Below are 26,797 nucleotides of genomic sequence, written 5' to 3'. Positions count from 1 at the left end.
AGAGGAGGGTCATGTAGACTTGTTATTCCGGCTGAGGTATACTAAATTGGTGATGTGGGGTGGTTTCTGCTAGGAAGGGATTCTTCTCGAGTTATGAAGGAAATAAAAAATTTGTATAGTTAATAACATCGCCAGCGACGCTTAAAAAAAATCAGATTATGTTTTACCTCTTCCATCACCACCTCCTCCTCCCATCACTACTTATCTCTGATGTCTCTCTACTCCTCCCTCTCTTGTTCTGACAAAGAGACGAGGGTCTCTTTCGTCTGAGCATCGATCTGGTTAGAGATAAATTCCTAAAACTTAAGGGTAATCCCCTGCACCAGATAACGTCTCTGGTTTGAAGGAATTCCCCCAAACTAGGGCGTCGTGGTCGAGAATCCCCACGCCAGAACACGAGTTCCCGCGAAGACCTACCCTTCGTTGGAATAGAGAGAGAGAGAGTGAGGGGACAGAGAAAGAAAGAGAAGTGGTGGTGGTGGAGAAAATAAGGAAGAAGAAAGAAGAAAAAGATGTGATACTTTTTTGTATTTAAGGGTCGTCGACGATGGTATTCTGTTGGCGATCCGGTGGAGTGAATATAAAAAAGTGGCGGGGTTTGGGGAAACAAAATTTTGATTTCATTCAAAATTATGTACCCCAATTTTTTTTTTTTTGTTTTTCCAAATTGGCAACTAGGGGATAAGTAAATCTTTCTTTTAATGATTGACTTAAGTAATTTTTTCTTTAAAAGATCGACTCAGGAGATCTTTTTTGTTACTACTGATAAGGAGTGGGAATAGGTCAGGTCGGGTGACCACGACCTACTCCCTCATCGGATCGGGTTGGTCGGCTCTAGAAGTTTACGTCCTTTAGAGTTATCGCGATAGCTCGATGGGTTATTTTTAAAATCCTACGTGTTCAAAACACTTCTAGATCCGCCAAACCTTTCAAATTTATCGGGTATCGGGCGAGAGCGGATACTTGATTAGCTGCTGCAACACTTCAGAATTCGAGTCTGACCCGTTTATTGGGTTCTCGGATTTTTTTGGGTCCTACGGTCCTACCATTCGTTGACTATACTCTCTCTCTCCTCAATTTGGACTCTGCCTCCCTCTATTAACATCTCTCTCTGCTTTTCTTTTCTACAGCATCTCCCTCTATTAGGCATTAGCTTCTCTCTCTCTCTCTATACTCCATAGAAAGAGTTGTTTTAAATCTGAATAATTTCAAAACCTTCTCAGAAGAAGCCCAAATTATTCGATTTTGTGTTTCCTGATATTAGGTACTACTTGTTCATGTTCTCATTTTGCTAATTGGGGATTCAGAAGTTCGCCCTATTACACCTTTCTTCAGATAGCAATTAAAACCCTAGAATTTGTTTAATCAGATCCTCATTTTCGTTTACTAGCATAAGCATCCATGAAGGATTAATTACTTGTTTCTTTGGAGATCTTTTTTCCATCGTCAAGACGAGTGATTAGAGGAAACAAGTTAGATGAGATTCTTTTAATTTTTGTTACGAATTTCGAGCTTGATTTTTAGTATTAGATTTAAGTCAATTAGGTTTAGGGTATCATTGGTTGTACATAACATTTTAGCAGATTATCAGAATATTTGATTATAGGTATCTAGATTCTCACAGATGAACTGGTTTGTGTATAGGGATTGCTTTTAATAGTTGATTAATGGGTTTGATGAGTTAGGGAATTATTTGAAACCCTAATGCTTTTATGAAGAATAGTTAATCATAACTTTCTAGGGTTTATAATCAAATTTCTGCTTGGTTGGTTGGGAGTTTTTGGTACTTTGACATTTGGTTTCTGAGATGCTGCTGATGAAAAGTAGGTTCTTTTGATCGAATCTCGAAAGCCATCTACTGTTCTATTGAGTTAGAGAGATTTTGATCAGCTTTTCAAGTAAGTGATTTTTTTCTGTAGAATTACACTATTGAGTGTAGAAAGTGAAAACCAGTCTTTAGCAGTAGACCAAGTTGAAATGATGCAGGAGCTTCCTAAGTAAATTACTTATCCTTCTAATTTATTGTTAATTCGAGGATTTGATTTTATCTAGTTTGATTAGTAACTTGTTTTTTCTTAATGGTTTACAGAAAGAATAGAATTTCATATACAAGAAAGTTCCTTTTATCGATAAGCAAGTTGGATGTTTGCAAAGAGCTACCAAAGGGATTCGATCCATCTATTCTAAGGTATGATAATATCCCATTGATGATTAGTTGGTTCTCTATCTTATTGATTATCAAATGATACTCAGAATACTTATTATCATAGTGTTTCTTCTTGTTCTTATCCTCCTAGTCCTGATTTTTGGATGTGATGCTCTTGATCTAATTTTGTTATGTTAAAACAGTGATTTTGGAGAAGCTTCCAGTACCACATCCGAGTGGCAGAGACCTCCTGGCAGTTTTTCCTCAGAAAGTGGCCGACGTGGTGAATTCGGATCATCCCCACCCAGTAGACTCGAGTCAAGTAATTACTCTCGAGGAGTCCATGGAAAATGGGACAGCCACTCGTCTGGGTCAAATGATAGAGATTTAGATTCACAGTCGGATAAGAGTTCAGGCAAGTGCTTTACTGTGAATTCCAGTTTCTGATAGATGTGAATCTTTTCGGAGTTAAAAGCTTTTCGATGTTTTCATTACCATGTAGATTCTGGAAAACCCTCTGGCAACCAACCTCGGCGTCCTTGGCAAAATCCTGAGCATGATGGGCTTCTAGGTAGGGGCTCATTCTCAAGACCATCTGGAGGATACGCACCAGGAGCTTCAGCTTCAAAAGGTCGAGGAAATGGTCAATATCCATTGAATAAAACTAATGAACCATATCAGCCACCACGACCTTATAAGGTTTGTTTAGATTCTGTTGTTGTAATCCGCCACCTCCTTCTGTAGTTCTATTTAGAGTTTGTTTTGTGTCATGTGATAAATGTGAACTGCAAGTCATTTTAATAAATCTTGTGAGAATGATCATTCTAGTCCGTCTCTCAGGCAGTTCCTCACTCACGGCGGGACATTACTGACTCGATTAATGATGAAACATTTGGTTCATCTGAACAATCCAACGAGGATAGGGAGGAAGAGGAAAGAAAAAGAAGAGGTATTCTATCAGCCTTTATTGCAAAAAATTGATTTTGTTTTGTTTGTCAATGTGTTTGCCAATCAAATCGACTCAATCTTAATATGGGCTACTGTGTCTGTTTGGCATTCAGCTTCCTTTGAGATGTTTAGGAAGGAAAACCAAAAAACTTATAAAGAAAAGAAGAATCATTTGCCGGATAAGCGTAGTGAAGATTATGACCCAGATATTGCTGCACTGTTGAAGGATTTTGAAAATAAGCCCTGCGACAAAATCCATGGCCGCAACGATCTGGCCCAACCTGCTTCTCAAAGCAACTCTGCTATTTCTTCGCAAACTCCTACGCACAGACCAGTTGTGCCGCCTGGTTTTAGAAAATCAGTTTTGGATAAGAATCTCATAACAGATTCTTTAGTTCCTCAATCAGCAATAGAGGTATGATGTTGGAATTGTTTTGTGCATAAAAGTTAGGTTATTCTATTTCCACATTGATATCTTTCAGCTAGCAAGTAGATTTAAAATGTGTACCCCCTTCTCTGTTCTTATGCCACATTGTTTAACCGTGTTAATCAAATTCAATGTTATCATACTTTTCTTTTAGATATGGAATTACATGCTCACGGTGAATCGACGTCATTTAGATATGCTTAACTTTGTTTTTCTTATTTGTATTCCCGTCGCATTTTGCTGAGAAGACTTAAATATTCTAAGTTCTGCTCTTGTTGGATAATGTGTTGCTGTAGGGTGGAAGTACTCTAATTGGGAATAACACTAGTGGAACTTCTGATACTCAAGATGATAAAAATCCAGCGACATGTACAGATACCAGTCTGCGTAAGTATGAGAGTAAGACTTCTAATATTCCCTTAACTGACAAGGTTTCGGAGAAGAAATCTTCAGATATTAAGGTTTCTGAAAGGTTATCTGGTGTTGATCATTCATCAAGTGAAGCTTCTCGCAAATTAGAAATCTATAAAGGTCAGGGTGAGGGAGTTAATGGTTACGATAATGAAAAAGCTCCAGAAGATAACCTTCTGAATACAACTGGTCAAGAGCCTTCAGCGTCAATTCTGGACAAACTATTTGATGATGCTATGACTGTAAGTATTGGGTTTTACCTGTTGCTAAAATATCCCACTGCATCTGCATATGCAAGCAATTATGATAGACAAACCTTAACTGGACATATATTGGGTTTTAGAATATAGTTAATGAGAATAAATGAGGGTCAATTTGATTGCATAACTATCTCTTATAGGTCTTAACATTTCTTGCGCTTCAACTTGAGAATCTTGTAGTAGGGCTGGTGTAGGGATAATGGTTATGTAAACGTTTCAGCATCTAAGAAATTACTTGAGAAACTTATCTGCTAGAAGCTAACATAGTTGGTTTTTCCCCGTGCTCCATAGAATAATGATGTCAAAGAAGAGGAACCGGAGATCAAAATGCCCTACAAATCTTCCAAATTTCGTCATTGGTTTGACGAAGGTAATCCCCATCTTGCATTTTCAACTTTATGTTAAATTTATCTTGATTACTGACCATTAGAAACTATAAATTCATGTTATAAGACACTTCTTTCATCTTCTTACAGAAAGGGAAGAGAAAGAGGATTTCTCATCTAACCAACCGAAAGACTTGCTTTCGTTGCTCGTCGGTGCTGACAATGATAAATCTCCGTTATCTGAAGTACCTAACAAGAAAACCTCAGAACTTGTTCATCCAACAATTCCTTTTAAGGGCAATGAACCTGTTCAGAAGTTTGTATCATCTCCTCCAGTTGAAATCCATGAGGCTCAGCTGCACCCAAATGATGCTGCTCCTAGAGTAATTACATGTGAGGATTTAGAACAGTCTATTTTATCGGAAATTAATGAAAGCAGTAGTTGTGATCCTACATATACAGTGCATGGCAAGGGATTTACAAATCGAAAACCTGAGGTCAACAGTTTTGCATCCCAACACATTCTCTCTTTGTTGCAGAAGAGTACATGCCTAAATGATTCAGGACTATCTGCCAATCTTAATGTACAATCCTCTGACAGTCTCCATGTGTACGAGAAAGGGTCTATTACTACTGTGAGTGGTTCAGGTCAGGTGGGTGTAGTTCAGAACTCTGATAGACCTCCGACTCTTGAAACACTTTTCGGTGAATCGTTCATGAAGGAGCTTCAGTCTGTGCAAGCTCCAGTTTCTTTGCAAAGAGGCTCAGTTGGTGGTGTATCGAGAGCAGAATTTTCTGGGCCTCATGAGTTTCCATTTCCAGTTGCTGATGACAGTTATCGCTCACCTCACGTTAATGAACATGGATCGAGCAATAATAATAATAATAATCTTGAACATGGTATTTCTGAATCCAATCTCTTGCAGCGAACCATATCCAATACGACTCGAAATTATTTTTTGGGCTCAGATTTTCATCGGAATGGAGTTGGATTCAATCACACTGCTCTTGGTGGTTCTGAAAGTGGACCTGATAGTGCAATGGAGATTCAACTGCCCGAAGACATTCCAATGAGTGATTCCAGGAACCACCAAAATCCCACGTTTATGCATGGAAGAAGCGCAATTGAAGCCGAACCAGTATCTTCCTCAACTGCACACTTCGATATTGTTCATAAATTAGCAGCTTTAAATGCTACCTTTAAAGATAAAAGGTCTACAATATTGGGTCATGATGGCAGACACATTCTTGGTGGTCCTTACAATCACGTGGAGTCTGAGATTCCATATCAGAATGTGCACGGCCAGACATCTTCTCCATTGTTTCCTCATCTCCAAATGAATCATGGTGGGCCTCTGGTGCAGCAGTTAGATTCGCATCATACACGTATGAATCCACAAATGAAGTTTATGGGTCCTGAGAGCATTACTCGTCATGAACAACCTCAACATCAATTTGCTGCAAATGCTTTTCACCATCCTTCTCTCCAACATTCCTCTAGAGGCCAAACAAGATTCGATCCGCCTGCCCAAAATCATCTGTTACAGCATATGCACGTTCCTGGCCATTTCCTACCGCCTCACCCGCTACAGGGGAACCCAAGAGATGTCCATATGCTACCTCATTCCATTAACCAAATGGCTGGTCAATTTCCCGCGATGGACCCAACACAAGGATTTCATTTACATCGACAACCAAGCTATGGTGGGCTTGATATGCCAGTGATAGGTAAGTTGGTTACATGTGCGCTTCTAATTCTCTCAATGTTCTCCTAAGTTGGGATCAACCGACTCGCCCTAGTAACTTTGGAGATCTGAGTGGGAGTGGGCCTTGGGGTAGCCTGAGTCAATCCCATGTCATACCTAGAGGTAGTAATCCCTAGTGGATCCTCCCCAAACTGCATAGGTGTTCTCCCGTTTTTCTTAAGTCCTGTCGTGGAAAAAAAAACCAATGGACTTATGCTGTACAATTACCTGTATGATCTCAATTCCGTTACATCTTTGCTCGTAGTATTTATTTCTTTTTTCGGTTTTTAGATCTTATTATGATTCTCATTTTTAGGTCCTGGTGTTGGCGGTAGCACACATCCGGAAGCATTGACAAAGCTAATTGAGATGGAACTAAGAGCAAACCCTAAACAGATGCATCCCGTTGGTACTGGAAATTACGGGCCACATGAGGTTGACATGGGAGGTTTCAGGTACAGATAGATAGTAGATGGTGGTCTGAAAATACTCCCAGCTGTTTCTACTACTCCTTCAAGGGATTTTAGCATTTCCATGAAAGGAGAGATTTTATGCTTTAGGTTGATGTATTATACTTGATCTGGTTTATATAACATCTTGTTGATATTCATATAATCATATCTGCTTTCTGCATTGTGAAGAACCAAAGAAAAGGGGAAGAGACTGGCTACCATTATAATCATGCTTTTGCTGATACTATGTTCCAAAAGTTTTTTTTTAAATAATGTGCGGACCAATTGACATCACTAGCTTCTCTCCTTTTACGGCCTCAAGTGCATTTGCAACCCGAGATAAAAATGAGGATGGCTTGAACTGATACACTACCAATTTGGCTTGAGAGAAGTTCACGGGGTCTCATGTCCATTGCTTTGTTTTTGAAGGTTTATGAACAATTTTTTGGTTTGAAGTGGCCGGAGTTGATCTTTCAATCAACCATAAAAAGGTTTCAACTGTTTTTTTTCACCATTCACCCATGGAGTTTGATTCAAAGTTAATAGTATGATATTTTCATATAATGTATAGATTGTGCCAACAATGAGTTTTGAGTATTACTCTTGCGTTAAGATTGACTCTGGCTACTCCCAAAACGTTTACATCTTGAAATACTCTTTGTCGAAAACACAAGAAGTTGCTTTCAACAAATCATTAACAGACCCTAAACCGCACCTCACCATTTGAAACCCACAGAAGATAGAAGAGGAAAAAGAAGTTGCTTTCAACAAAAGAAAACACAAGAAGTTGCAAGCAGAGTCATTGCCAACTCAGAATTCTATTCTCCATTCACAAACAAACTCTCCTCATACATATAATCCTCAGAATTTCTGAGGAAAAGCACAAAGATACAGGGAAAAAAAAAGTGCATCGAACTTCTCAGAGTTTTAGTAGTTCCTTTAACCATGATGACAGGCTCATGAGACCAACTGCAACAGAAATATGTCATATACAGATTACTCTCCTCTAGTTCATTCGTCCCTCGTAGCAGGATCCATTCCAGTTGATGGGTTGTCGGCGAAATATTCTTGGTGTTTCATATTCACTCCGTACTGATAAAAATTTGATGTATCAATTCTCAATTCAAATCGTAATAACAAGTATAAGGAAAAAAACATGTCCAATTGAATGTGCTCATTGTGTATAAAAGACAGGATAACAGTGACCTGTATTTTTAAAAACGATAAGGACATTACAAGAATATTCAGTGCAACTGATGCTTTTGCATCTCCATATTACTCTCATGTAATAATTGATATTGCATACTTATCTAAGCCCGTCTAACTTTGGCAACATAACTGAGTGATGATATGAGAAATCGAGAACACATGATATCTAGCCTCCGCACTCGACAAAAAAAGGGTCATAGCAACGATACTTGATAGAGAAAACAAAGCACAAGCATGTGATGGGGATTTCATTTTTTAATCCGACACGGCTACAACAAACAGGTAATATAGACACCAGTATCAAAGCTAACATGTCACACTACAATACTATATGAGGTACCTGAGAATATAGATTCGCTATTAGAGACTTTCAAGTTTCAAAAATGGTATACTATTACGGATTAATGGAAACTTTCAAGATCGATGATGCAGTACAATAGATTCAACTAATAGATAATCTTGTTAGGTACTTTAGAGTGCCCACAAACTGCAAAACCATAGATGAGTGAGATGGTTACTTTCCTTCACGTAGAATTTCAATCATGAAAGTTGGGTACATTTGCAATATTCTAGTGAAACAAAATGATGAACCTTGCACCAAATGTAGGTGATTTACTAATTTATAAACGGGTTGAGAAAATTTTAATGTGCCTACCTCACGCAATGCCTTGGAGAGATCATCCATCGTCAAAGTTAGACGCTTGTCCTGTTAACAATAAGTAAACAGATTACATAAATCTCTTGTCTAGTGAAAACAGAAAAGCAAAATGATTACATTTGACCACACCTTTTGCTGTTTATCTCTCTTGTCCTTGACTACTGCAGTCTGCCTTGCCTTACAATGCCTAGATCAGAATGCATCAGCGAAAACATAATTAAGCCATGTTATGATGGTCTCAATCATAAATAAACGGTAAGAAGCCCCGTGATCATGAACAAATCTATGAGTTACTCGGGTGGTGGATCAGCCAACCCCAACTACTTAGACACTAAACACTTAAATAGAGTCCTACATCTAACTTAAGGAATCAGGAACTGAATTAGAAAGAGGTGAGAATCAGAAACATACTGTAGAGCATCACCGGCGACCTCAGAAATGAATTTCTGTGTGGCAACTGCGACCAGTCTTATCCTGTCAAGGAGAAAGTAGACGTAATGAATAAGCATCACAATTTCATTTTGAATAAGCATCTGAAGGACTTTGTGACCAAAAAAAGTGAGTCACATAATGGCTTCCGAGACGACTTCACTAAACAAGATATGATATTTCAATAATTATACCAGGTACTGAACACAAAAAATAGGCGTTAAGTGTAGAGAACTAAAACGGGTAGCCTAAGCTAACTAAACGAAAGGCAAATACAATGAAGTCCAGTAAAGATCAGTTTTTTAGTGAAACGTGCCATATAAACCAGTGAGTTGAAGCAGTGAAGCAATAGAAACTATACTATTAAAGATGGTGGTTTCTAACTTGGAGCAAAATCGTAGAAGTAAAAACGAGTAAAGGGGTAGTTCCCAAACTCATCAATTTTGAGTGGTTGTTTTCTAGGGTTTACAAATTTATCAAATGAGAACTCATATTTTGTTTCACTGTCTACAATAACATCATCATCATCAAACTCAAAAAAAAAAAAGAAAAGTTCATAACTTTGATAAGATAGGAGGTGGGTTTATTATACAGAGGTAACCCCAAACAAAAAAAACAAAGGAACCCCATTTTTGTGCAAGCATGTATTGAAACCCTAATTTGTGAAAAGATGCAAAATCGATCGAAAATTGATAAAAAGAAAAGAAAGATATGAGGTAGTGTGATTACACTTACAGTCGAACATCGGGACATTGGAAACCACTTTTGGCGACGTAATGTTCGACTAATTCATCTGGGATCTGCCAAAACAGAAACAACTTTTTATTGTTTTACCAAATAAATGATTCTGTAGAAAGAGAAAGAATTGAGAGAGAGAGAGAGAGAATTAGATACAGTAGGGGTATAATCCATAAGAGAAGCAAGGAAATCAGAAAGTCCCGCATCATCGTCGTGCCTCCCTTCACTCGTCGATTGATGATTATTATTATTATTATTCATCTTCTCTCTCTCTCTCTCTCTCTCTCTCTCTCTCTCTATCTCTCTCTATCTCTCTCTCTCTAAATAGTCTCAGTGATCAGCTGCAATAACGACGAACGGAAGGGCAAACAATCTAATAGTCTCAGTGATCAGCTGCAATAACGACGAACGGAAGGGCAAACAATTTCAGCTCCTCTTGTTATTACTTCTGCAGTTCTGCTTCTATATTTATTTAGGCCAACCAAGGGTATCCCTTTTAACAAAAAAAACCAAGGGTATCCCACTTTGTCCGTGCATATACTCTGCAATTGTCGGTGCATATATTCTGCAATACAGAAGTTCCAGATTCCATCCCATGAAAGTGCAAATCTCGGAATATTAAACTTCAGTATAAATAAAGTAGTTCACGTAGGCTTTAACTCATTTAATTCGTCAGACTATAGGTCATTTAATTCGTCGGGTTTTAGGGCCAGTAGTATTTGGGCAGTTATTGTGTTTATCACATCGTCGGCCTTGTAACGACTAACGTAAATCGTAGTCGATTTCTCAAAGAAAAAAAAACGTAGTTAGTAAGCTACAACTTAAATCATCTTAATATGTTTAGAATGTCTGTTAGTATTTCGGAAATGATATACAAAAATCAAAATATGGTATACTATAATTACATTTGGCGGAAAAAGGTAACTTTAGCTGCTTTTAGGTCTGGGTTACCGCTGGTTTCACGAGCAGCTTTCTTTGAGGGTAGGTATTAAGGGTTTTAGTCGTCCGAAATCTTCCTCTTCGGTTGAGTTTAGGCGAAGGGGAAAACAGAGAGATGATAATTATGGGGGTCAGAGATGAGAAGAAAGGAAGGCGAAGAAGTTACTTGGTTGTGTCAAGCATGGCCATGGCGTGGCAGCCCCACCCACCACTTAGCGGTTGATGTTGCTACTTGCAAGGCAGGACCTGCTTGAAAACTTCATCGAACCCCATGTTTGCCTCTCGCATGTGATGAAGAAGTTAAAAACGAAAAATGAAAAAAAATAAAAATAAAATGGAGATGCGGGGTATCGATCCCCGTACCTCTCGCATGCTAAGCGAGCGCTCTACCATCTGAGCTACATCCCCTATTGTTGAAAGTTTTAAGCTACATACATTGAGAGAGGAAGAGAGAAAGAGTCAATGTGGACAGAGTGGTTTTGTTACAAAATCTTTTTCACATAGAAGAATACTGAACCCTAAAAACAACAGCACAAAAAGTAAATCAAATGAAAAAACATGAACAAAAACATATGTATGCACTCACAAGCTTACTCTAATTCCCGCACAAAAATGAAAAAAAAATAACATCTCTTCAGTGGAGGAGTCATCTAGTAAGGATTGGCCCTATGTAGAAAACCCTCATCAAGAAGAAGCAAAACGAGAAAACCGAAAAAAAACTAAATTTAATCATCTAAATGCTATACTACCTCCACCCACTTCACAATGTTTACATGAACGATTCCGTATTCCTACATTATCGGAACAATCTTTCGCTTGAAACTACTCAGGGGAGTCAAGTGAGAAGATCAGTTTTCAGATGAACCTTCTTCTGAATGTTCTAGTTGTTGCTTGGTAAGAACGCATCAGAAGACCAACGCCAATTCCAATCCCAACACACATACCCAAACCAATTCCAACACCAACTCTAACACCAGAATTGAACCACGAGAGTTGTCCATCTTCATCGTAGTAACTATCTTGCGAGTCATAGAAATCATTTGAAAGTTTCCCCTCAAATTCATAATCATCAAATTCTATGTCTATTTCCTGTTGAATCTCCAATGGGATCAGAATTAGTTTCAAGACGAAAAATAGAAAGAACAAGAAAAGTATTGTAGGCTGGTTAATATATATATCAATAGTGTAAAGAAACTAAATACAGAAAATTACTAGTCATAGAAAGAAAACCGATATAAACCTCCTGGAAATGATTGGGTGAAACAGGCGACATTATACAACAGCAAGTACTATTCAATACAAAACTTCGATAAAAATCACCAATCATCCTTTGCGACTAACCTCTTATATACGTTCCAAAAGAAAGTTGTGAAAGCAAGGTACCGCTAATGTCAGTATGTCACACCATATATATTTCTATATACTAGTTTAATTTGAAGCAATTATACAGAATTTCATATTCAAATTCATTTTCTATAGAAAAGACACCCATCCCTATCACTTGGATCTTCAAAACATCCATTTATCGATCTTATTCAAATTTTGCAGATATGGTAATGGCTTATGGTGTCCTTGGTAATCGATATAACGAACCAAGACAAATAGGTTATTAATGGATTTCTTTTTTTTTTTGAGAATTCGACTACGATCTACGTTAGTCGTTATAAGGCATTGATGCATCATGGAGATGTAATAAGCCCGATAACAGCCTAATTTTAAACCGGGAATGAGGGAGGCCTAAAGCCCGACAACAAAGAGGCCTAAACCCGACAAATTATTACATTATTTATAGCCTAAAATTACATAGGATAAATCTTAATGATAACTGCTTCCACCGAGACTCGAATCACTCGATCCCACGACCTCATGGGCTTAAGAGGGGTGTCCAACCGTTACAAGAAAGGGTGGTGGACAGGTTCTTAATGGAATCGGTTTCCCACATTACTAAAAAAAAGTGAACAATTTTCATCTAAAATCATACCTGCAACTTCCTGTTTCCAAAGACACCATTCATGCCTTTTGGGAGTTTCTCAGTTTCTTCATCCTCAGGAATAGCATCAAGAACTCCATGTCTGGGTGATTTTCGTCTAGGGCTAACATGAATTGTCTTTGTAAGAATCAAAGGAACACCAGAACAACATCCTGCAACATAAACTTCAATCGAAGGCGATGAAATCCCAAGTTTAGGCTGAAAAAAAGCAGAAGAACCAGATGAAATTGCTGAACTTATATAACAATCCATACTCCACCCTTTCTTAGAATCATTCTCCAACTCTTGATGATTATCAAACCCTAAACTACCATTTCCCCATGGAAATCCCATCCGTTCTAAAGACCCATATAAGATTATATCTTCCTTCTCATAAACCTCAAACTCAATAGCTCCCATTACTCTCACACTATCCGTACTAACATAAGTAACTTCTGATGATTCTCTATCAATTCGATCTCGACGAAGATTAATCGAAACAGAATCAGAGGAAGGAATTCGAGACCCATTAATCTCAAGTGAAACCCCAATTTCACGTCGAAGATGACAAATTTTGAGGTGATCAGGTACGTCATCAATCACACATGGAGAAATTCTTATATAAAAAAGTCGAATTTCAAACGAACCTGAAGGAGATAAAAGAGACCCATTCATCAAACGGTAGTTGGGTTTTGAATTAAGGGTTATAATCTTTGGGTGAGAAGCTTCTTTTGATGAATTTTTCATGGGATTTTGGAATTCCATGGAAATGAGATGAAAAAGCTGAAAAGCTTGAATTGAAATTTAGAAGAGTGGGATTAGAGTTTAGTGTTATGGAATTCATATAAGTGAGTTTCTTTCTGTTCCTTCATTTTTCTCTCCCTCGAGAATTTTTCGAGGGTCTGAAAGAAAAAGAAAGTGATGAAGAGAAGGAGAAATCTGAAGAAGGAAAAATGAACATTAGCTTTCTAGTGCGAGAAGATAATGGTTTTCTAGAGAGAGAGAGAGACCAATTTTGGGGGTGTGGAAAGAGGAAATGGAGGCGAACCCAAAGGAAGAGGATCGTCACATATTCCACACGTGACTGAATAACGATTTGACCACCTTTACCAAAAGTTTTCCTTTCTTTTTGAGAAAACTTTACCAAAAGTTAAAGCAGAGGGATAAGTGGGGAGAAAAAAAATAAGGGTGAATTCCCCACATCAAATAACGAAAAGCATCTAAAGATTATGAAAGAAAAATCGAAAAAGAAATACAAGAGAGGGTATAAGCTATGATGGAGCATGATGCGCAAGAGAGGGTGGGCACTGTCATGCTCAAATCATGTTGCACTGCAAGTTGCCATCGACGAGACTCTAGAAGAGGGCGTTAAGGAGTGTCTTGTTCAAATACTATTGATGGGAGATGGAGTGTGGTAAGGGGTTAGTCACCCTTCCCTAGTGAAGTTTTAAAAATTGTGAGGGCAAGAAGTACTAAAGTAGATAATATCGGTAGCAATCCTGAAGACTGTCCCCTCGGACTTTTCAGATTTTATCATGTAAACTTCTTGGATTTCGCATGTACCCTTATCTACGTAGGGGTTATTTAATTCGGTGACTTGGTGCATGCGAGAGATGGTGGTGGTTGTCAATGGTCAGTTTGTTAAAGAATGAATAAGAGATAAAAAAAACAAGAGATGGACCACAAAAATTAATAATTGTACTTCAAGCTCTTTAACTAGGTTGTCGACCAGTTTCAACGAAAAGCATCTTGTCCACGCAACCATTTCCTCCATGGCCGTATCAATGACCAAAGAAAACTATCGAGGCATATATAGCTTTAGAACCTTACCACGCTTGAGTTGTGCGTGTATCCTCTTGAAACTTCAGAGAGAAGGGTGCCTTCAATGAGAGAAGGGAGCTCTCAGAAGGCCTCGACATTGTCAAAGATATATCTCCTTTAGTTATGGAGGTCTCAACATTCAAAAGTCCTGGACTCGCACTTATGCCCCAAGATCGAGCCATTTCTCTAAGCGACGTCGGACTAAGTGTATTTTTCCCGCAAGTGCCACTCGCAGGTGAGCTTCCTTACACGGATCTTCCCCCTCTCAATGTCAAACTAACAACAAAGTTTTCGAATCGGGAAAAACGTAACGAAGAAGACTGAGTAGGACAGTATATGCAAAAAAAAAAACTTCATTCCATTTCACTTAAAAAAGAAATACACAAATTGCAAGTGGTCATACAAACAAATATTACTGACCTGCAAATTTTTGTTTTGAGTGCTCAATGGAACACAGACTATCAAATAGGGCAAATACCAATACAAGATGCAGAATTTGAAACTGTTAGGATTCTTTTTGACCAGCTTCTAGTTGCTTTTGAACACTTTGATGGCTCCTTGGGAACATTAGATCATGGAATTGTCTCTCTACACTATACTCGGAAGTAGCCTGCATATATAGTTTTGTACGGAAACAAAGTTAAGTGATTTAGGAGTGGAACATTCTAAGAAAATAACCTACGTATTAGTGCACTTCCATCGTTTATGCATTAGGAAAACAATAACTTAAAAATAACAGATAATCAACAACATCATTTACATGGAACAATTCTTGAACTATTTTGATCATCATAAAGTAAAAAAAATTGTGAAACAACGAAACAAGAAGTATTTTGACATAAAAGAACTATTATGGGGAAGTTTATTTTTGATATACTACCTATATCGTGAGAGATTTAGAGAAAATAGACATAGAGAGAAGTAGCAGGAGACAGTTATGGGCTATTGACATAGTCGATTCTTGATTTCAAGATAAAATTTGAGAACCTGATTTATCCATTATGAATCCAAAGGCTACCCACAAAAAGAACCTTGTGTTTTATTACTAGGATTTCTCAGAACTAGTGTAATCCGGATTGACATTGCTGAATTTGGTATTTTTATTGACAGAGAGGCATTCCAGCATGCCCTCTGTCAAAGCATACAAATGCCCTCAGAATGCATAACTTCTGTATAAATCCAGTTTTGTCTCGTAAGCGATACAAGTCTTAGTCATGATGCCATGACGGAATCGTCCGACCAGTTGTTTGCAAATTTCTCTCTTACACTGATACCACATATCATTCGGACATGCATCTACAATCCCAGATTCACCTTAAGAGCTAGTGGTAGTGGAAAGGCTTAAGATATATGAAAAAGATATTTAGGAATTTTTGGGAAAAATCTACACCTAAGGAGCATGCAGCATTTCCTTGTGATGTGGGCAGAAGTTATTGTATACTGTCTTATTGGAGAGAACTCACTTAAAAAACAAACAATAAAATAGAAGTGGTAAGGGGACAACATTGGGTTTATGACATACCCTTGTATTAAATGCAAACCGCAAGGTCTGGACTTGTGTTCCTGAGCAAACTCTCAAGTCGAAACCAAGGCTATCTACTCCTATGACGACGGCCTCCTGTAATATGCCAGTAAAATATTAGATACCAAAAGATGCTAATTTATTACATATAAACATGCACTTTGGGTTTTCAGGAAATGCAATACGAAATACACTACAATGCCTGTTATTCCTCACCATTATTTCGACCATTAGTACATAAAATATAAGCTACTTGACAGCAGTGAAATGACTACCTCCACTTGAATACCCTTTACTCTCCAACAGAGAGACTTAAGGGCTTGTGTGGTGTTCTCTCCTCCAGCTTTTAAACGGGACATAATCTTTGCTGCCGAATGAGCAATTGCATCTGGTTTAGCTCTCTGAAAATCTTTTAATTCCACGAGAGTCTGTTAAGAAGTAGAAACAAAAAAGAATGACTCAGAAGGCTTTTTACTACACGTTGTAAGCTATCATTCGTGAAGGCTAGCAGACATAAATTTGACTTGTGAAGAGTATGCAACAAAATCTGCAGTGTAAAATGTGGTCCTTACTTGCATATTTCTCATTCGAACATTGAAGATATGACAATATAAAAGGAAAGGTCGACAGAAGCAATCAGCTAAATTACGAAAGCACTAACAAAGCTTAGAACATGCCTGATTTCCATGTGCAGAAACCAGTTGAATCTTAGCCATCTCTAGCATGTAGAATGAAGTCCCGGTTTGCAAGTTTTCAGATTTGCTCGATTGATCTTCTGGGACTGAACCACCTTCAGGAGAGCTCAGGGAACTGGATTCATGATCCTGACCGTTAATCTCAATGTATTTTGTATCACCTTCCACTGTCCCTGCCTGATTTGTTTTTATGTCATTGGCTTGATTGTCTGATACTGGTTTCCTCCTTACAGATTTATCATCGAAGAAAGCAGGTCGTAGAAGGCCTTGGATAGCAAGACCAGCTGAAGGTTGATCCATCCAATCCATAGGAATATCTGAGGCAACCTGAATATAAGTAGAGATAAAATCAATAATGTTAGCACGAAGCAGCAAATATAAACCACAGATTAATCTATCAAATACATATTTGATTATCGGTATTCTATCCTCACCACTAGTACATGAATCAATAATTTCCCTCTCTTCGATTTCATCAGAGATTTTAATTTGGTTACGAGTGGAAAGTCATGCATCGCTCACGTGTGCTTATAGACTTATAGTCCCGACAATTGTATTTCACTAATCGATACTCGATAATGGTGTTCATGATCTACATGGCTACGTATAACAATTACTATAATTTCATCAGAAACGTTAATTTAGTTGCAAGTGGCAACTCATTCATCGTTCACACGTTATTAGAGACTTGTAGTCTCGACAGATGTATTTCACTAATTGATACTCGATTGTGGTGTTCATGACCAACATGGCTACATATAACTGGTTTAGTAGCTTAAATTTCCACTTTCTTGTATGAAAGATAAGACAAGTAAAATAGGGTATAGTGAGATCAAAATGCACCGATGGAGTTCGCATAATGATCCAAGAACATTGCAACCTTTGACCTATTTACCTCAGACATTTTTTTAGCGAAGTATAATGGATGAGAAGAACGCATTGTTTCCAATTTCGCCCAATCCCCAAGTGATTCATCAGAATCAGTCTCTTCCTCGTCATCATCCTCTTCGAGAATTGAAACCCAATCCTGTAAAGAAGTATTTATTGTAAGAACAAGGATACCAAAAAACTTCTCCTATTTTAGGATCCTTCATAAAGACACATGAAATTGATTCCCCAAAAGGGTATACATCATCATAGTCATCTCCGTCATTTCCTTCACCCCCTTCATCATCTTCATCGTCCTCACTATCTTCATCATCAATTTCTTCGAGGCCAAAATCAATTTCAGATGGTCCGAGCTCCAGCTCGCTAAGCATTTCTTTGGTATCCAGACCTATAATTACTTGCTGCAATATATATAGAGAGATGTCAAAATTATACACTAACAAAATCACTAGCAAGAATGAGAAGACTATAAATTGCAGGTAGGATCTATAAGCTGGTACCACGTAGTTATTCTCGGAAGTAAGAGTTTTCAGAATGTCTTCATCCTCGTTCACTTCAAAGTAAATATCTGAAAAAGGTATTATTCTCAACATAAGAAACCACACACAAAGATCATAAAGCATCATTCAATCAACTTACTTCCATGTTCATCTGTTAAATAAGGTAAATCTGGCCAGAAAATGTTCTCGTGGACTTGATCATCGATCAATCCTGAAAACATAAGTGTTGCTTTGCTGTTTACCTACACAGGAAATTAAAAAAACTTCTCATTTATGTTTTAAAACACAATAATACCTCATTGTCTCTTAAACTCAGATTCAGTAATAGAATACCAATACTATCTGAATGTTGTCAGTAGTGATAGATGAACTATAGAAAGCAAATATTGTTAGACCTTCGTAATTATGTGATATACTTCGCATTGCATTGATTTTCTTTTTTCCTAAAAATTTCACACTTTAACAGCAAGGGATTATTTAAGACGATAACTGAACATGAAATCCAAACAAATCACGTGTCCAAGTTTTCGTTGAAGAGTGCCTTGATTATGGGGCGATATCAGGTCAACATTATCGTCCGGTCCATTTACGTTATGTTTCCCCTAGTCCTATAAAGCGCGAAAATCAATGTAAAGGAGGTAATTCTGTTTCTCCTTCGTGAAAGATAGTGGTGCCGCAAAGTGCTAGGTTTAGTGGGTTATATATTCAGAAGCTCTTGAGATATCTCTGTAACATTGTTCTTCATACATAGTGAAATCATTGTGCCATTGTTCACCGTGGAGTAGGTCTGACAACCGAACTACGTAATCCCTTGTGTGGGTATGTTTTCTTTGTCTAGTTTACTAGTACTTGGTTATAACAATTTACTGATAAAAAAGTTAGAGCAAATACTTGTTCATAAGTAACTATAGTTTAAAGAAGTGAATTTTCACTTAAACCACTAGATAAAATGATGAAAAATTGAGTCTTTAATTAGTACCTCGATTAAAGTTCGACTAATTTCAGCAGCAGTAAGTGTGGCATCTTCATTAGATATAGAAGCTTCACCAATTTCCTCAAAAGGATGATAATTTGGTTCTCCATTCCATCCAACTGATGAACTCGAATTATCAGCTACAGCTTTAATCCTCTTCTTATTCAGGTTCGTTTTCGAACATCTATAATTAGGAACTCCATTCCTGTTCGAATGTCGATCATCATCCAGTAATTAAATCAGTTTTTTTTTAACTGGAAATTGAAGTTAGGTCTTGAAATCATCAATAACATAAATAATGTACCAAGAAATATCAAGATTTCCAGCTTGAGATAATCGGCGTGTGTTAGTATAGTGAGAATTTGATGTTTCGTCGGAATTCCACCATGCTCGATATCCTGCATTTTCAGTACAAGTAATCAGCTTTAAGTGTTTGAGAGAGAGAGAGGGAGATGGAGATAGAGGAGGAGAAGCAACCAACGCCGGTAGTGGTGGTGGTGGAGCGGAATCTGACGGCGAAGGATGATTCGATTATCATCGTCGTCGTCGTCAAAGAGGTATTTTTCCCGTTGCTTTGTTCATTTTGTTCTGAAAAAGAGTATATCGGATGAGAGGCAGGGAAAGTCTCATCCAAACCAGATGCGTGAATTGCACTACACTTCTGAGTTCTGTCTGTCACAGTGTTTAATTGGAACCGTTTTTTCGGTTTCTTTTTTTTTTTCTTGTTGAAATTTTGGGTTTCTTGTTAGGGCCTTGGGCCCTTGGGGGGCCATGCTTTTGGGGAATAGAGGTTATTAATTTAAGCCGTTGTTATGGGTAATATTGTTTTGGTCGAGGGATATACAAGACTTTGGATAGGAAAAATCTGATGAACCAAGTCTTCTGATGGATGTTCAACAAAAAAAAAAAAAGTCTTCTGATGGATGTTCAACAAAAAAAAAAAAAGTCTTCTGATGGTGGTGGTCCATGAGTCGTAGTCGTGGTCGGAAGTTGTAATGGAAGGAGGAGGAGGAGAAGAAAAAATAATTTTCTCTTGTGAAAGGTCATCATCAATGGTTAGACTTATATTTCTGATTTTTCCATCTAAATATTGAATTTTCCGCAATTGAAACATTATTCCTCTTAAGAGCAAATCCAACCTTTGTGTCCAATTGGCTTCTCTTTGGACGGAACTTAGGCTCATTTTCGGTTGGAATATGATAAAATTGGACCGTTGGGGCTCATCTGACGGTCCAATTTTGGGATGGTTCCTAGGAAACCAACCAACCCACTCACGCGACACACCTCTTTCTCTCTTATTTTCTCTCCCATTTAAAATGAGTTAAATGAAGTTGTTGACATAAACTCCAGAAATCCCTGGAGGTCCCAGGTTCGAATCCCAGAGAAGAGAAGATGGAATCTTTAGTTATTTGAATTGGGATTATTAGGGTGTAAATAATGTTGTTGGGCCTTAGGCCATGTCTTGTTGGGCTATAGGCCCGGTTCTGTTAGTGTTTGAGTGGGCGGTTATCGAACTTATCACATCTATGATGTATCAAGTGCCAAATGTAACGACATACGTAGATCGTAGTCGACTTCCAAAAAAAAAGAAATGAAGTTGTTGAGAAAGCAATAATAGTCATTCACTAAATCTTCCCCATTAAAAACCTTCTTATCTTTCAACAAATAAAGAGAAAACCTTTTGACGGTTGAACTCCTCTAGCTATAGCTGGAATATATCCAAATACAAACTATCCATTCAAAGAAAATGCAAACAGGTCCTTTCTTTATATGATATGCTTCAAAAAATGAGTTAATCCTCTCGGAAAAAAAATGTTCTCCTGCTTAAATGTGTCATCTTCTTCAATGTCAAAAACAAAAACAGTATAAAATTAAGTTTAACTAATTTTGAACTATCTTATGTTATGGTTGGGGAGCTAGCTCAAGGTAGAACTAGAATGGCAAAACCAAATCTCTCTCCTGAACAGAAAGAAAATTCTAGGGTTTTACTCTTCATCAGAGCCTGATTCTTCAGAACTTGTACCACTGTTCTTCTCAGCTGCAACGCCATTCCCCACAGCTCCTTTTCCTTTTGTGTCCTTCTCGTCTTCGTCATCTTCACTATACTCACTTTCATAATCATCATACTCCTCTTCCTCATCCTCTTCTTCCTCCTCGATTCCATCTTCCATAGTTGGAACTTCATCCGCAACTGATCCTCTAGTCCCAGCTCGACTCCGTTTCAGAACTTTTAGTTTCAAACTTGTCTTTTTGTCACAGCCAATCCATGAATCACATAAACAAAATGAAGTAAGATTGTAGTTTCCTTCAGCGGGTGCCTGGAATTTGCCCATTATCAATCTTGATCCTTTTTTAACCTTATCAATAGCTTCTCTAACTGCAGTACTTATTTCTTTCACAGTTGCTCCTGAACCCTCTTTTATTTCTTGAATTGCTTTTGAGGTAGCTGTAATGGCTGCTGCTTCATCCATGAAACTGACCTTTTGGGACATCCATACGTCGTTCGAGACTGAATCTGCGAGCAGTAACCAGAAGTTTTCTTCCCTGTGAAATGGAAAGTAAGGAGCATGGGGAAGGGCACCGATAAGGTTGTTTTTTCGACTAAGTGTCACCCATGCTTGCATTGTGACGATATCACCTTCTTGAATACCTTCTTCACCTTCTGTTTCAATGGTGATTTCGATTGTTATGGAGGGCATCATTTCAAGGACTACTTCTATGTCTTGTACTTCAGTAGCAGAGAATCCAGCAGTTTGAGTTAGTAGGTCGGCACGTTCCACTTCGGTCATGTCCCGTAGATCTTGGAATGATCGCACCTTCTGCAGAAATAAAACCAAAATACGACGGTGAGTTGGCTCTAAAAATAAGAGCTGGTTGCAGCCACAAACTCAACAAGGGGAAAAATGTGACTTCACTAAATTGTGTCTACTTAAATGAAGATTGAAGAGATAGTCTTCTGCCTACGTACCTTACGTGCAATCTTCTTGACAATGGCCTCACTGAAGTGTGGTAATTGCAGAAAAGGAGCATTGCCCTCATTAGACGCCCCTACTGCTTTTCTTGCACTGAGGGGAACAGCCTGCATTATGAAACAGACTAAACATTCAGCAATCCTGAGGAATATACTGACGGAGTAACAAGATAATATCTAACATATTGAGAAGCTGAAGTGGAGAAGTAACTACGAGATTATACAGATCGAGGTGAACACATTGGCGGAAGCTTCGACAAGGTGTAGGAGCTCATATGTGACCTACTTATTCGCATCACTATTTGTTCTTTTAACAGTATTGAGAATCACGATTTTCAACATGAAAGAAGGATAAGAATGATAAAAGCGAGACGATTTTTGCAAAATAGTCAGTTATAACCCAGTAGTGAAATTTTCAAGTAAGATGCTTGCGAGATACTTCTGTTGTTGGCAAAAGTGTTAATTCACGCATAAGGGCAAAGGAACTACAGAAATAAAGTGACTACCTGCTGGAAATAATTATTGTCTAAATACACAAGAAAGTCAGCTATAAGTAATTGCTTAGCACTACCTGAATGATACTCTGAGAAAGCTCGACGACACCAATCGCAGGCCTTAACCATCCATGCCCCTGATTATTGCGTGGTATGATTGCCATCTGCATGCAAAAAGGGAAGTACTCCAATGAGTGTGAGAGAGGACGGGGAGAGGAGCAGACGGGAATAATCACAACAGCTCATCATATCTTATCACCACGTAAACCCTATGAAGGGGGTGAAGCACCAAAAAGTTGTAACAGTACCTTCATCAGTTCTTCAAGGAGGCGAGGTGACATTTCGATCACACGCTTGAAATCTCCTTGCAAAGCTGATGGTAAATCAGCTGATTCACGCGTAAGCTGAGCCTGGATCAACAACTCTGTCTGAATACAGGAAATCATGAGAGTGAGAATGTGAACCACGGTTTTTGTCAGAAAACATAAGAAGCCCAGGACCTATAAACACATAGACGGAGAAGAAAAACTACCTTAACTAGCGAAGGATGCTGCTTCCAAAACTTTGCTTGTTCCTGCTTGATGTTCTTAAGGTCCAAGTTCAACTCACTCCTAACTAACATAAAGAGTTTCTGAAGAGGTTCCCCATCACTCCTACGAACTGGAATTTCCATGAATTCAGCAGCTTTAATAAAAACATCCACAACTTTGCTGCATCATTAAGGCACCATTAGTATGGAACAATAGAAATCCATGATAGGAAGTGCATAAGTCCTATGTGGAGAAAATAAGCGTACCTTGGGGCTAAGGACGGTTTCATGAAATAATAATATGTGGATAAAGTTTGATGCATAACATAGTTTCCGGTATATTTTGATGACCTTGAGAGATATATAACAGCCATAATCAGAGGCAAAAGAATACAAACTCCAACAATCCCAAGTAAAAGAACTCCACCAGATGCTCCATCTATATTAAGTAAGAATTGTGGAAGAGCTATTCCCATTTGTAGCCCCTGGATACAAGAGATTAACATGATAATCCAATTAATTTTCCTTCTATGTAACAAAAATTAGTCATTATAAATTCGATCTCTTCATCAAATAATAAATTGGAGCTATGGAATGCCTTTTCGCTTCTTAAGATAGTCGTGTTTACCTGTCTCCCATCCGGGTGACCATATTTTTCAAAATTCTCACGGGATATTGGATCTGTCAGAGCTTGATAAGCTTTTGATATGAACTCTATAAAATATTTGTGGGCCTCTGAAACCAGAAAAACAATTATTTGTAAGCATAGCTAAACATATCATTCTTAACAAACATTAGGTTTTGCAGAAGTCTAATAAACAACATAAAATGAAGACAAAGAACAACTTCTACCTGGATCAGGATTTTTATCAGGATGGTATTGGATGGAGAGTCTTCTATATGCCTTCTTTATCTCTGAATCTGAAGCTCCAAAATTTAACCCAAGAATGCTGAAGGGTTCAAATGGTTGACTCTGAGTTAACAGAACAAGTGATCAGTAAGAGGCAGTAGACACTGAGGCAGAACTAAAAAGTAGGAACCAAAATTGCTTTAACTTTTCTGCTCTAAAAAGACGTATCAACAAATTCACTTTCTCAATAAGATATTGTAACAGGACCTCATAAACAGGACCCAGATGTGGATATTCAATAATAAACAGTACAAGCGGGCAAATATTAGAGGAACCAATGAAGATTTTCATAGAGAAAAGAAGAAATTTTCAGGAAAAAAGAAGAAAAAAGTCAAATTGACAAACTAATAAGCATATATAAGACAAACTTGATACTTAAACATCATTCTTGAGACTGTAAATATATTTGAATTTCATCGAGACAGAAAATAACATTTACAGGAATTTTATAGCAGGAACACTAAAACTAAATTGCTGGTCTCCCTTGTCATATTAATTTCAGTTAGCTATAACATCATCATCAGCATAGCCTCCCCACCATCACACCAGCCACAACAATCATACATATGTATTATTTGCTTACAATAGTATAATTTGACCATGAAACCAAGAATATAGCCTATTTGATCTCCATTCTAATCCATTAACCATTGAATTTTGACAAGGACAAGAATATAAAGTAATGAAATCCATATTACCTCCTCGCTTATATGTTTGACATAATAAACCAGGAATCCTATAATGACCCAAAGCAGCACAAGTGTAAGATTGCTGCATGTCGAAAAATTAGAGATCTGCAAAAGAGTACAAGAAGAAGAATTTAGTATTAGACAATTGCAAACCTCTTAATTTAAACAGAAAATGTTGAAAGGATACATTGAAAAACTCACCCGTTTAAAAATTGATTTCCGATATTTTCCTGAGCGAGAGCACACAGCACACTGACAGTGAATTGGTTTTGTCTTTCTAGAGACAGACCGACATAATTTGACTATGGTGTATGGTATTAATGGTATTGCCATTATAGTCAAAATGAAGATAGGAAACAATGAGCTATTCTCTTCTGACGCAGCCATAGCTATCCTCCTTTATGCGGACCAGTTATTACTTATTATTCCTGCAGATAGCATCCTAGTTAGAAAACTAAGAATGTGAAATAAAAAAATCCAATGTTTCATTCACGTAAAATATCATCTAAAAGCAGACAAATGAAGGAAATCAACATTCTCTCAAGCCAACAATCCTTGATTTTCAGTTAATTAAATCCTTTCTTAGTTGTAAGTCGAATATGTTCATAATTTCAGCAACCCGAAATATAAACACCAAATAAAAAAACAATCAAAAGCTAAATCAACCCTTACATAGCTAAAAAAAAGGGTGACAAAAGAGATTAATGTATCATTGCTCAAACTAAAACTTGGGAACCAATTTCCAAACATCATGTCAAATTTCAAAAAACCAAATTTTTTCATGATAACTTAATAGCATCTCTGGAATTCAACCAATTAGACTAGATCTATCAAAATTGATGTTTACCTGAATTCTACCTCCACTTTATATCTATTTTGAAGTCTGAAAAAAAGAGACCTAGATCGTATTACATTTACATACCAAATCTTAAGTGTATTATGTAACATAAAATTAAAACCCAGTAACTTGGTAACTGCTGCTCGAAACCCTATTAACTCCAACCTTCAAAATCGAGAAGATACTAAACCCGATTCACAACAGAGAAATTCTTATACGTGAAAAAAAACTAAGGGAACATCAGAATTCAATAATAAACCCTAGAATGAATAATCAAAAGAGAATATAACAAAATCAATTGCTCAGATCCAGACCAATAAATTTAATAAACCCCAAAATCACTATCAACATCAAACAATAAACCTCCGTATTGTAAGTAGCTAGAATCGAGATAGGATAAACTCACTTTCAAGATTGAAATTAAGATCTGGAGTCGTTTTCTTCTCTCTCAATTCACCTCTCCATTTGACGGCTGGACTAGTTGAGAGAAGATCTTCTAATTCTAGAGAGAGAAGACAGATTCAATCTTTATTTTACAAAATTGAGACTTCAGTGATATCCTTTTCGTACCAACCACACTTACCGCGTCCTTGACCGAGATGACATGTTTTAACATTTATAGGGCATCCAGTTTTGGTTGGGGCCACATAAACATATTTGTTTTTGGCGAAAGCTTTGCAAAAAGAGAAAAGAAATTTGGAGTACAAAGTTGTAAAGAGAAATTTATGAGTTTTGTAAAAGCAATAAAACTCTCTCCTCATGTCCGATTACCAATTCCAGCACCACAACATCCACCTAAAACCACCACCACCATTTCTCTTTCTTCATCCCGCCTCCTTCCCAACAGTCTATATTTTCTCCTCCATTTCTTTCTTTATCTGTTTTGGAGAAAGAGGTGTCATAAATTCTCTCTAAAATCAATGTGCACTAGTTTAGGAGGGAGAAAGAGATGTAAAGGAAAGATAAATGGAGGTAGTGGGAAGAGGGCTGGAGAAATACGAGAAAAACAGTGGTCAGGGGAGGAGAAAAGAGGAAAATCGGAGAAAAGATGCATGAAAAGGTCTTGACAATGTAGATTGTCGACAACTTTTACCGCGCGGGAGAAGAAATAGTTGTGGGAGGCTTGGGAGAAGAAATGGTGGTGGGAGGTTTTGGGAAAAACAAAAAGGAAACAAAAGAACTGCCTATAATTTTTTATCTAAAATTTTGTACTCTAATTTTTTTTTCCTCTGTTCTCCAGAGCGGTAACTTTTGTTCTTTTACTCTTAGTCATCATCTTTACTACCACAACGTTAGAGCACACCAGTCAC

General features: G+C 37.7%; 5 protein-coding genes and 1 non-coding gene across 11 annotated transcripts; 1 reads left to right on the top strand and 5 right to left on the bottom strand.

The window, feature by feature from the left end:
- The first annotated feature begins 124 nt into the window (after positions 1 to 124).
- LOC147534305 (uncharacterized) lies at positions 125 to 6,956 on the top strand. 4 transcript variants are annotated; one of them, XM_086645375.1, is made up of 12 exons: positions 1,088 to 1,264; positions 1,920 to 1,997; positions 2,090 to 2,188; positions 2,350 to 2,561; positions 2,649 to 2,845; positions 2,987 to 3,095; positions 3,208 to 3,509; positions 3,818 to 4,174; positions 4,484 to 4,562; positions 4,669 to 5,418; positions 5,488 to 6,246; positions 6,580 to 6,956. In XM_086645375.1, exons 2-12 carry the CDS (start codon positions 1,978 to 1,980, stop codon positions 6,726 to 6,728), a joined length of 3,033 nt encoding a protein of 1,010 aa, XP_086501501.1. In that variant the 5' UTR covers positions 1,088 to 1,264; positions 1,920 to 1,977; the 3' UTR covers positions 6,729 to 6,956. The 4 variants fall into 4 exon arrangements, with proteins under 4 accessions (XP_086501500.1, XP_086501498.1, XP_086501501.1 ...); XM_086645373.1 differs by having other exon boundaries at positions 1,108 to 1,264; positions 4,669 to 6,246; XM_086645374.1 differs by lacking the exons at positions 1,088 to 1,264; positions 1,920 to 1,997 and adding an exon at positions 125 to 995 and having other exon boundaries at positions 2,053 to 2,188; positions 4,669 to 6,246.
- A 521-nt stretch (positions 6,957 to 7,477) lies between these two features.
- Positions 7,478 to 10,967, bottom strand: TAFII15 (TBP-associated factor II 15). Of its 2 annotated transcripts, XM_086645376.1 has the most exons (8): positions 10,681 to 10,967; positions 10,120 to 10,211; positions 9,906 to 10,045; positions 9,747 to 9,811; positions 8,994 to 9,056; positions 8,712 to 8,769; positions 8,580 to 8,630; positions 7,478 to 7,807 (listed from the first exon to the last, which is right to left on the bottom strand). In XM_086645376.1, exons 3-8 carry the CDS (start codon positions 10,008 to 10,010, stop codon positions 7,727 to 7,729), a joined length of 423 nt encoding a protein of 140 aa, XP_086501502.1. In that variant the 5' UTR covers positions 10,011 to 10,045; positions 10,120 to 10,211; positions 10,681 to 10,967; the 3' UTR covers positions 7,478 to 7,726. The 2 variants fall into 2 exon arrangements, with proteins under 2 accessions (XP_086501502.1, XP_086501503.1); XM_086645377.1 differs by lacking the exon at positions 10,681 to 10,967 and having other exon boundaries at positions 9,906 to 10,047; positions 10,123 to 10,190.
- Positions 10,968 to 11,023: 56 nt separating this feature from the next.
- TRNAA-AGC (transfer RNA alanine (anticodon AGC)) lies at positions 11,024 to 11,096 on the bottom strand. Its single transcript has one exon. It is a non-coding gene; the product is annotated as a tRNA-Ala (tRNA).
- Positions 11,097 to 11,165: 69 nt separating this feature from the next.
- On the bottom strand, positions 11,166 to 13,796 carry LOC147534302 (uncharacterized protein At1g01500-like). Its single transcript, XM_086645371.1, has 2 exons — positions 12,670 to 13,796; positions 11,166 to 11,777 (listed from the first exon to the last, which is right to left on the bottom strand). The coding sequence occupies exons 1-2, from the start codon at positions 13,420 to 13,422 to the stop codon at positions 11,544 to 11,546; spliced, it is 987 nt and encodes a 328-aa protein (XP_086501497.1). The 5' UTR covers positions 13,423 to 13,796; the 3' UTR covers positions 11,166 to 11,543.
- Positions 13,797 to 14,819: 1,023 nt separating this feature from the next.
- On the bottom strand, positions 14,820 to 19,870 carry LOC147534301 (uncharacterized protein At3g49140-like). The gene is made up of 11 exons (XM_086645370.1): positions 19,534 to 19,870; positions 19,361 to 19,454; positions 19,063 to 19,261; positions 18,223 to 18,325; positions 18,084 to 18,151; positions 17,826 to 17,984; positions 17,591 to 17,722; positions 16,678 to 17,022; positions 16,276 to 16,428; positions 16,001 to 16,096; positions 14,820 to 15,088 (listed from the first exon to the last, which is right to left on the bottom strand). Exons 1-11 carry the CDS (start codon positions 19,592 to 19,594, stop codon positions 14,984 to 14,986), a joined length of 1,515 nt encoding a protein of 504 aa, XP_086501496.1. The 5' UTR covers positions 19,595 to 19,870; the 3' UTR covers positions 14,820 to 14,983.
- Positions 19,871 to 20,793: 923 nt separating this feature from the next.
- On the bottom strand, positions 20,794 to 26,363 carry LOC147534300 (dnaJ protein ERDJ2-like). 2 transcript variants are annotated; one of them, XM_086645369.1, is made up of 12 exons: positions 25,894 to 26,077; positions 25,497 to 25,532; positions 24,851 to 25,077; positions 24,659 to 24,754; positions 23,903 to 24,023; positions 23,679 to 23,785; positions 23,318 to 23,535; positions 23,054 to 23,231; positions 22,830 to 22,949; positions 22,599 to 22,685; positions 22,025 to 22,135; positions 20,794 to 21,875 (listed from the first exon to the last, which is right to left on the bottom strand). In XM_086645369.1, exons 3-12 carry the CDS (start codon positions 25,034 to 25,036, stop codon positions 21,042 to 21,044), a joined length of 2,058 nt encoding a protein of 685 aa, XP_086501495.1. In that variant the 5' UTR covers positions 25,037 to 25,077; positions 25,497 to 25,532; positions 25,894 to 26,077; the 3' UTR covers positions 20,794 to 21,041. The 2 variants fall into 2 exon arrangements, with proteins under 2 accessions (XP_086501495.1, XP_086501494.1); XM_086645368.1 differs by lacking the exon at positions 25,497 to 25,532 and having other exon boundaries at positions 25,894 to 26,363.
- Between the last annotated feature and the right edge of the window lie 434 nt (positions 26,364 to 26,797).

The sequence above is a fragment of the Eschscholzia californica genome, unplaced genomic scaffold (assembly GCF_041429995.1).
Source record: "Eschscholzia californica isolate CP2 unplaced genomic scaffold, dmEscCali1.0.p SCAF_6, whole genome shotgun sequence".
NCBI classification, from domain to species: domain Eukaryota; kingdom Viridiplantae; phylum Streptophyta; class Magnoliopsida; order Ranunculales; family Papaveraceae; genus Eschscholzia; species Eschscholzia californica.
The sequence above is the reverse complement of the archived record's forward strand: the minus strand, read 5'-3'. Positions and strand labels throughout refer to the sequence as shown.

What these genes read in the sequence shown, in the direction of transcription:
- LOC147534300 (XM_086645368.1), bottom strand. Translation starts at nt 25,036, where the DNA reads ATGGCTGCGTCAGAAGAGAATAGCTCATTGTTTCCTATCTTCATTTTG. An exon ending in TGATAAAAATCCTGATCCAG is followed by an intron (nt 23,786 to 23,902) that starts GTAGAAGTTGTT and finishes TTCTGGTTTCAG; the next exon opens with AGGCCCACAAATATTTTATA. An exon ending in AAACCGTCCTTAGCCCCAAG is followed by an intron (nt 23,232 to 23,317) that starts GTACGCTTATTT and finishes TTAATGATGCAG; the next exon opens with CAAAGTTGTGGATGTTTTTA.
- LOC147534301 (XM_086645370.1), bottom strand. Translation starts at nt 19,594, where the DNA reads ATGATAATCGAATCATCCTTCGCCGTCAGATTCCGCTCCACCACCACC. An exon ending in CACCACCACTACCGGCGTTG is followed by an intron (nt 19,455 to 19,533) that starts GTTGCTTCTCCT and finishes CTGAAAATGCAG; the next exon opens with GATATCGAGCATGGTGGAAT. An exon ending in TTTAACAGATGAACATGGAA is followed by an intron (nt 18,152 to 18,222) that starts GTAAGTTGATTG and finishes TACCTTTTTCAG; the next exon opens with ATATTTACTTTGAAGTGAAC.
- LOC147534302 (XM_086645371.1), bottom strand. Translation starts at nt 13,422, where the DNA reads ATGGAATTCCAAAATCCCATGAAAAATTCATCAAAAGAAGCTTCTCAC. An exon ending in TTGGAAACAGGAAGTTGCAG is followed by an intron (nt 11,778 to 12,669) that starts GTATGATTTTAG and finishes GAGATTCAACAG; the next exon opens with GAAATAGACATAGAATTTGA.
- LOC147534305 (XM_086645372.1), top strand. Translation starts at nt 1,978, where the DNA reads ATGATGCAGGAGCTTCCTAA. An exon ending in ACAGTCGGATAAGAGTTCAG is followed by an intron (nt 2,562 to 2,648) that starts GCAAGTGCTTTA and finishes ATTACCATGTAG; the next exon opens with ATTCTGGAAAACCCTCTGGC. An exon ending in AGAGGAAAGAAAAAGAAGAG is followed by an intron (nt 3,096 to 3,207) that starts GTATTCTATCAG and finishes TTTGGCATTCAG; the next exon opens with CTTCCTTTGAGATGTTTAGG.
- TAFII15 (XM_086645376.1), bottom strand. Translation starts at nt 10,010, where the DNA reads ATGAATAATAATAATAATAATCATCAATCGACGAGTGAAGGGAGGCAC. An exon ending in AGAGAGATAAACAGCAAAAG is followed by an intron (nt 8,631 to 8,711) that starts GTGTGGTCAAAT and finishes TATTGTTAACAG; the next exon opens with GACAAGCGTCTAACTTTGAC. An exon ending in TCTCCAAGGCATTGCGTGAG is followed by an intron (nt 7,808 to 8,579) that starts GTAGGCACATTA and finishes AATTTTTATCAG; the next exon opens with TACGGAGTGAATATGAAACA.